We start from the raw sequence: 8,138 nt of genomic DNA, 5'->3' as shown, positions 1-8,138 counted from the left end.
TGAAGAAGGGTTCTGCCCGTAAACGTTGCCTATTTCCCTCGCTCCGTAGATGTTGCTGCACCCGCTGAGTTTCTCCAGCACTTTTGTCTACCTTCGATTTTCCAGCATCTGCAGTTCCTTCTTAAACATCCAATAAATAAAGTTCTTTTTTGAAAATGAGTTGAACTTATTTCCTTATTTTACCTTCGGTTGACTTAAGCCCAAACGTAGCAATCGACCCGCACTTCAAATAGAGGCACTCTATTGTATCAAATACATGTAAATGCCGTGGGTTTAAAAAATTTTTAAAGCAGTTCAGTCGAGCCATCCGCAAGTCAACTAACTACTACCTGGCGAGAAAAAAAAAACCCGGCCAGATGCGAAATTTTGCATTGAAACGATCGGGGAGAGTATCAATTTCCCACCTTTGGAAGCTCGGAGTAAACCTCGCTAGTGCCAGATGTACAGATATTTCTGACTCCTTATAACGAAACTCAGGTCGGTTTCAGTGCAAAGCATTAGCGGCCGCGAGGAAACACATCTTAAGAATTCAAAGGGTTTGGCTCCACTGGTGAATAAACATATAAAAAGAGCATTCAATTTCATTTGCCGTCAAGAATTTCTCAAGAACTTGGCTAGATATTTTTGTAATGAACACAAAAATCTGGAATAATATATTTGGATACCGATTCCTTTAAATATACGATTAGCCAGTGTACTCTCCAAATTGTGTTTCTTTTTTTACAATTGCAAATAGTGCCTTTCTACAGACAGAACTGGCTGGGGGGGGGGGGGGGGGGGGGGGGGGGGAATCATTCCCAACACTTTATTCGTGAAAATATTAAATATTTCCCTTTTTTTAGGCATAGTGGAGGAAATAGACTTACACCCGGGAAACAAACTTCTGGACAAAGTTCGAAACCGCTTCAAAGTTTGTTGCGAGATCGCGATCGTTTCAGAATTCTCAGCTAAGTTTTGCAAAATAAACCCGGGATAAGTCAGTGGCAGTTTCAGAATCCCACAATTCTCAAGGCAACTCAAATTAAAGTTTTGATACTTTTATTTTTCCGCCACAGACCATCATTTTTTTTTTTTTTTACAAAATTGAAGGGACTGAACGGGGCAAGAAGTAAATTAGGCAGCTGGAATTTTATGACTCTTATCTTCCCTTGATGTACCACCATTAATTTGTCGCTATTTCCCCTGGTTATTATTGCGGCATTGAAGAATAACTGCCTGCAGGAGGCGCTCTTAGTCCGATTCTTGCCCCCCCCCCCCCCTCCTTCCCCCTACTCAAACCTCCCCCCTCAGTCTAAAACCCAACACATCGCCGGCCCCTTCAGGGGTCTGGTATTATACAAGTAATGTAGTCATTATACTGCATAAGTGTCTCGACCATCTACAATCATCTCGCATTAAAATATTGCCGTGGCGTTTAACCATCATCTTGAACGAGAAAGTGAAATTATGATATTTTGCAACCAGTTAAAGATTGACTGAAGCCTACAATGGAACTAACGCCCCAAAGCATTGATAGTCTAACGAGTCTAAACAAACGAGGAAGCCGTACTTCAATATAGTATTTTGCTTTCAGCAATAATGTTACAAATCATTGCATCATTTCAGCACTTGGGAATAGTTTTTTTTTAACTATTCACTGCGAAAAAAAGTGACTTTAATAGCTGACTGTTCCCGCAAAAGGAGACACCAGCGTTTAAAAAATAATAACGTAGAAGGGAATTTTGTAGTTTGTTGCGTGCTGTCTTATTTGAAAAAAATATATATAGCATTTAAATATTTGCAGTTGAACCACGTCTTTGGCATCGTTTCCAATGTGCATTTTCGGATGGCCGAATTGTCAATTAATAATCATGCATCTCAATGCATTTACCGAACAAAACGCTCTTGGGGAATTGCTACTGATAAACAGTTTTTGAAAATTCAGACACAGATATAAAGTCGTAACTGTTCATTTATTAGCCAAAAATATATACTTTCTTGTACAATTTCGTTCACACGTATGTACATTTTTTGTTTGCGGTATATACAAAAACATTTCGAACACCAGGTGATAACTAATTTTTCACTCGACTTACAAAAAAAAACTGGATTCCACATGTCACAACTCAACTAATTGATACACGCCTTTTTTTCGCGGCCAGTGTTACATTACCAAATTTTTTTTATTGAATACACATACATGCTTACAGGTTAAACTGTACAGGGGGAAAACATTTTTTTTTTACATTCCATTTAACAAGAAAATGGTTACAAAATAAAGTTTTTTAAAAAGCCAAAAGGGACTATGCAGAGGAGAGCGCCGATAAAACCATTGCCGCATCGAGTTGATTCTGCGGTCTGAAACGAATAAAATTATCGACCATCAGTGTTTATAACTGTTGTAATAAACATTGACACCCATGTTTTGGATTACATGTTGCAATTTAACTTTGTGAATGCCGATTAACTGCGGTTAAAAGTAACCCAAAAATAAAGCCCCCAGAGTAGGTAGGCCTGCTTTTTTTTTTATTGGGATATCCAGTCTGGTGTGAAAGCGTGAGATTATACAGGGAAGAAGAAAGTAGATTTCTTACCGTCTCTGAACCGGTTGAAAAGCTGTCTTTACTAATTTTTTCTCTATTTCCAAGGCACTGCTTCGATCTGTAAATAATAACGAGTTCTTATAACTGTTCGACATTATCGAGGGCCACCTTTACCAAGAACGACACGCTGAGATTCAACTTTGTTTTTGGAATCGGAAAGCTTGTAGGATAAAAGTGATCCGAATACTATATGTGGCAAAGTGTGATCTTATTACATCGGCGCTTTTTTTTCAGCCTTCTAATACTTATTGGGGGGGAAAAATGGTTGCAATCGAATCATAAATTATCATTTACACTGGTGCTAAAGATCAGTTTATAATAAATGCAATTTTGGCCATCAAAAAATCATTATGCCATTACTTTGATTGCGCCTTGTAGGAGTTATATCTTGTATTCAGTTACAGTTGAGCAATGTTACTTTTCAGAAACAGGATGGAAAAATCTCTGGGTATCGATTCAAAGGCTTGGAGAAATGGACTTTGTATAGAGATTACCAGAAAATGAAATTAATTCGAAACAGTATGGATCACTTTGAAGTTCTTCAGTGAGTTTTCTTTCTTTTTTTTTAAATTGCAACTTTAAAAAGGGGCCCAGCTGTTAAGGCTGCTAATTCAATTTTATTTTTTGCATTTAGTTGATCCTTTTGGAATTTTTGTTTTTGTTTTGTATATGTTGGTCTTAGAGTCTGGCAGGAGCGTGTATTTTGTGTTTTTCAGTCAAGTGGTGTGTACCTGTCACGGTAGATTCCGCCGACTGAGACCGCCCCTCTCTCACTGTACAGAACGCGGGGACGCCGGCCGCCTGAGCCGCACCGAGTCCGAGGAAATGATTTGAATTGATTAAGGCCAAGGGGTGGTGAGAAAAGGTTCTGTTTGTCCAGTTCTGAAATTTCCCCATGGGGCAGGCGAATAGTCTGTGTTGGCCCAGGAGCGACGTGGCAGCGGAACCCACGGGAGAACCGCCGATTTGTGGGGATTTGCGAGGATTGTCCGGGGTGGTGGCTGTTTCAGCCAACGACCAGATCTTTGGTTTCTGGTTCAGCGACAACCCGCTTTCGGGCGCGGGGGACGCGGGGCTTTTCCTCTCGCCGTTGTTTTTAGTCTGGTCGCCACTGGGCTGCCCCGAAGCCTCTGGCGAGAGGTCGTCTCGCTTCTCCTCGGCCACCCTGCTCCCTTTTACCACCGATTTTAGAAAACCGTCCTCTGAACCGTTCAAGTCGTCAAAGGCGTCAGAGATCTCCGAGTCGCTTCTGCCGTCCAGTTTGCAGTCCAGGTTTAAGTCCGGGTCCTGTTCGTCCTCGTCATCTTTGCTTTCGATATTCTCAGTGTCGATATTCTCCAAATCGATTTCCTCATCGTCCTCCTTTTTCTCCCCTTCCATGTCCGGCTCGCTCCCATACGAATTGCCCTCTTCGTCCGTCCGATTCCTCGGAGTCCAAGTCATCTTGTTCTCCTTTTTAAGCCTCCTCCGGGCGTTGGCAAACCAGGTAGACACTTGGGTCAGGGTCATTTTGGTGATAATAGCCAGCATGATCTTTTCCCCTTTGGTTGGGTACGGGTTCTTCCTGTGCTCGTTCAGCCAGGCTTTCAAAGTGCTTGTACTTTCCCTGGTGGCATTCTTTGGCCTGGACGGATCCCCGAACTGGTATTGCCCGTAAGGATAGTAAGCGGCGTGGTGGTGTGGGAAACCGGGGTGTTGTACGTTCGGGCTCTCCTTCAGTTCGTATTGGGCGCCCTGAGCAAGAAAACGAAGGGCGAAATCGGCAATGTTTTTATATTGTTCTTTCAATGTACACACACATTCAAATAACTAAAACTAAACTTATTTCAGTCACATTCTCCAATGATCCGCCCATTTTGCAAACAGCAAAACAAAAAAATACGCGAGAGCGATTGGGGGGGTAATGGGGAAGGTGTCGGCGGTGGGGGAAATGTATCAATTTGGGGAGGAAGGGTGAGATTGGGGGGGGGGGGGGGGGAGAGAAGGGGGGAAAGGTTTGTAGATTTAAAACAACCCAGGGACACTATGCAAGAAACTGACACAACAATATTTCCCAGTGAAATCAACAAGGAAACGCGAGTGAAACTAACAAACGCAACACAGCGAGAAGCGAGAACAAAACATTTATGAAGAAAACTCGCCAAGAAAAAAAATATTAAAGAGGGTTTGCCTTTGTACTTAAAACAAAACGGCATTACCGCAGAGACCTATATTTTCGCTTCCTCGACGCCGGGTCTTGTTTTTCATGATTGCAACAAAACTTTTTTTTCAATGATTTACCAGATTGAAGGGAGAGAGAGAGAGAGAGAGAAGGAGGGAGAGAGAGGGAGAGAGGCAGGGGTTGGCGTAAAAAATGTTCTTACCAGTTGAGGGAACATGGGGAGGTCGGCTGCATAAGGCAAGAAGGCGCCGTATCCTTGTGCCGCATATGGGGACCCATACATGGTGAGCACGGTGGAGGCACCGCCGGACGCAGTCAGTTCGCCCGCAGTCCGAGACGACGATAGACTCTGGCGGTCGGGGTAGAGTGGCCTAGCGGCGGCTATGTACTGATATCCCAGTTGTGGGAACGACATGGTCAGTGACTACCGCGAGGAGGGATCTCTATGCGAGAGCGACCGCAGAAAACACCTTTTTTTAATGTTAAGCGAGTCAGTCGAAAGTATACGTTTCCACATGCAGGCGCGCACTGTAACCGATCCGAACCCTCTCTCCCAACTTGCTATTGATCTGAAGGTGGCCGGGTCAGGTCCTAACAGATTCATAGAGATTATTCCGAGTTGATGGCCTGATTGACATTTCTGGTATTAACCAGGCTCCTCCTATTTCTTCGGAGTCCAGGCAGCTTTAACTCAAGCGCTCCCTTTGTCACACGGCGTGTCTCTCCCCCCCCCCCCCCCCCCCCCCCAAATCTATTTACTGACGTCGGGATCTTTTATTTCGACTGCATTCAAGTCGCATTTTTGCAGTCGCCAATCAGTACTAGTTTCTCCGGCGAAAAACACGCCCGCTTCAAATGTTTTAAAGAAGTATACTCGCCTCCCACTTTTATGCCATTGGGGTTTCTTCTAAAGCTGCGTATTTGTAGAACTATAATTGACAGCGAAAAAAAAAAGGGGGGGGGGGGGGGGATGAAAATCGACCCGACTAAACTAAAACAGAATTCGAACAACTTTTAATCCCTTTGATACAGCTTTTTTCAGCCAGCGTAACAACAACTTTGTTCCCTTTGCTATTGTTTCAACTTTGTTAATGGAGACACTTGTTTTTTTTTGGTGAGGCTGCAGCAACATTGCACATACTCCATCCAGCTTTGAGCGTGATATGTGTTCTCTATTCAGTAAAGTTTGTTCGGTCCAAATGTTTTTATTTCTCTAATTGAGCTGGCGGCTGAGAACGGGTAGGCAATAGAATTTAGGATGGAGTTAATTCTTTGTTAATAATGGACTTCAAACAGTTGTCGAGTCGCCACTTGACATCAAAGAGAAGCAACGCAATATTAAAACACACACACACACACACAAAATCCGACTCAAACACAGAAGCTCCCAGTCCCTTGGTTACGCTGGTAAATAAGTGGTGTGAAAATCGCAGACACCATCACCTTAATACTAAAGTAATTATCACTTTTTAGGCCTGTCCCTAAACTGTAATTAGCAAATTTATGACCCCACGTTGTTTGAACCCTGTTCCTTGTTTCTCTGTGGTGTTCACGAACGATAGGTCTGCATGATAAAGCTAAATGCGAGCTTGTAATAAATGCGGATTAGAGCGAGGCAAGACCGTGGATTGAAATTCTCCGAATCAATGTATTAAATCTGTATGTACCACATCTAATCGCTTTACGGCTCATCTTTTTTGGGTATTTGATGTCAGATAATCGCCCACCCATTGTCTGAAGAATAAAGCAATTTTTTTTCTCCTAGATTTTTATTTATCCGGTCTTGTTAAGTAACGATAGGTCGATGTATCGAAATTAGCAGAAATGCAAGGTGGAACTCGCATTATGATTTGGTTTTCCGAGAAAGGGTTTGCGAAGAAAATGTGACGTCTGTCCTTTAAACGGCGGGTAAATTTAAGCAAAAGCAGGCTCACAAAGGGGGTAACATTGATCTCTATTCTTTTAACATTTTAAACTTGCAGCGAGGTTGCCCTAAGGTTTTGGCCGGCGCGTATTATCCCGTTGGCGGATCTCATTGCGACGCCACTCTCTGCTGGTTAACATTGACTGCAAAATGTGAACATTGCTATATTCAGCCCAACTCACTCATTTTATACCGTGGTGTTTCTGTTTTCTGTACAGAGCGACCAGCGTTTAGAGATTTTTCAAGGACTATCTCTGGCCTGTGTACACATTGGAAAACTGTGTTATTTCAGTTTAAGATGAGCTTCGGAGACTAGTTTCCTCTCAAACTGTTCGCAGAGAGGAGGGAAATAAAATATTATTATCTTATTAATTACCTCGAGTACATTGCCATGTGTCGTGTAGACAGAATTGTAATCATTTTGGAGGGGGGGGGGGGGGGGGGGGGATTATTCAATATTACGCGTCCGCGTCTTGACAAGGCTGGACAAAAATCACTCGCTCGTGTAACAGGGGAGCGCAAAGTGGCGCAAAGAACAGAAATGCATCCGAAGAAAGGAAACGGGAGTGCGGCGACGAAGAGTCAAATGTGAAGAGAATGAAAAAACGGCACGGCGATGATTTAGGGCAAAAAACGAAAAAGATTAAACGTTGCCAGAGTGAATGAAGAGTGCACAGTATGAAAGGGAAGACAAAGAGAAAGGATGAAATGCCATGAACACAGATATAATCATCTTTAAAGAGAGAGAGAGAAGACGAAAGAGAAGAAAGAATCCGGTTGAAAAACGGAGATAAAAAGAAAGTGGATCACAGGGCGAGAGTAGTGAAGGCGGGAGAATAGCAGGCAGGGAGAGGCGTTTAAAAAGTGATTAAAGCAAGCGTGGCGGCGAGTCTTTAGGCAGAGGAAGGCCGGGGGAGTGAAACGATGAGGGGAAGGAGTTGAGAGAGCGTGGAATGACAGTGGACAGATATCAGAAGTCGGAGTGAGCAAATGCGGAGCGCAGGTGAAGCAAGTAAAGTGGACTTTAAGCAATGGAGGTCAGGGCCCCGAGCGCTTGGACGGTGCCTTGCTATAGATTCCATATTGTTATGCTAATACCATTTGCCCCGTGTCACTGCACCCACTTCATATCGTGGTATCAGTAATTTAGACGTTTTTACTTACTGAAGGACACGTGGATTGCGACTGGTTTTAATATGCTCAGTAAGAGACGTGTCTCCCCCTTGTCATTGACAGCAGCGACATCACCAATGCACTAATAATCTATTAATTTAATGGGTAACTTTAGCGGCTTGAAGTACACACTGTCGGAAAAAAATCAATTAGTCGAGTGAAGAAATCCCGCCTCTCGATTTTAGGGAACATACGGTACTGAACGAGTTATTGGTATTAACCCTTGCAAGACCCAAAAGGTTCGTTAAAAAAACACCGTGCAATTAACACGCTTTTTTTTCAATACAACTTCGTTGTT

The 8,138-nt window shown here is 43.1% G+C and overlaps 1 protein-coding gene across 3 annotated transcripts; it reads right to left on the bottom strand.

Annotated features, from left to right (window-relative positions):
* Nucleotides 1-303: 303 nt before the first annotated feature.
* irx3 (iroquois homeobox 3) lies at nt 304-5,494 on the bottom strand. 3 transcript variants are annotated; one of them, XM_033036323.1, is made up of 4 exons: nt 4,946-5,494; nt 3,314-4,316; nt 2,574-2,640; nt 304-547 (listed from the first exon to the last, which is right to left on the bottom strand). In XM_033036323.1, exons 1-4 carry the CDS (start codon nt 5,156-5,158, stop codon nt 430-432), a joined length of 1,401 nt encoding a protein of 466 aa, XP_032892214.1. In that variant the 5' UTR covers nt 5,159-5,494; the 3' UTR covers nt 304-429. The 3 variants fall into 3 exon arrangements, with proteins under 3 accessions (XP_032892214.1, XP_032892216.1, XP_032892215.1); XM_033036325.1 differs by lacking the exon at nt 304-547 and adding an exon at nt 821-947 and having other exon boundaries at nt 4,946-5,490; XM_033036324.1 differs by lacking the exon at nt 304-547 and adding an exon at nt 1,934-2,337 and having other exon boundaries at nt 4,946-5,489.
* Between the last annotated feature and the right edge of the window lie 2,644 nt (nt 5,495-8,138).

Source organism: Amblyraja radiata, chromosome 17 (assembly GCF_010909765.2).
Source record: "Amblyraja radiata isolate CabotCenter1 chromosome 17, sAmbRad1.1.pri, whole genome shotgun sequence".
In the NCBI taxonomy this organism is placed as follows: domain Eukaryota; kingdom Metazoa; phylum Chordata; class Chondrichthyes; order Rajiformes; family Rajidae; genus Amblyraja; species Amblyraja radiata.
The sequence above is the reverse complement of the archived record's forward strand: the minus strand, read 5'-3'. Positions and strand labels throughout refer to the sequence as shown.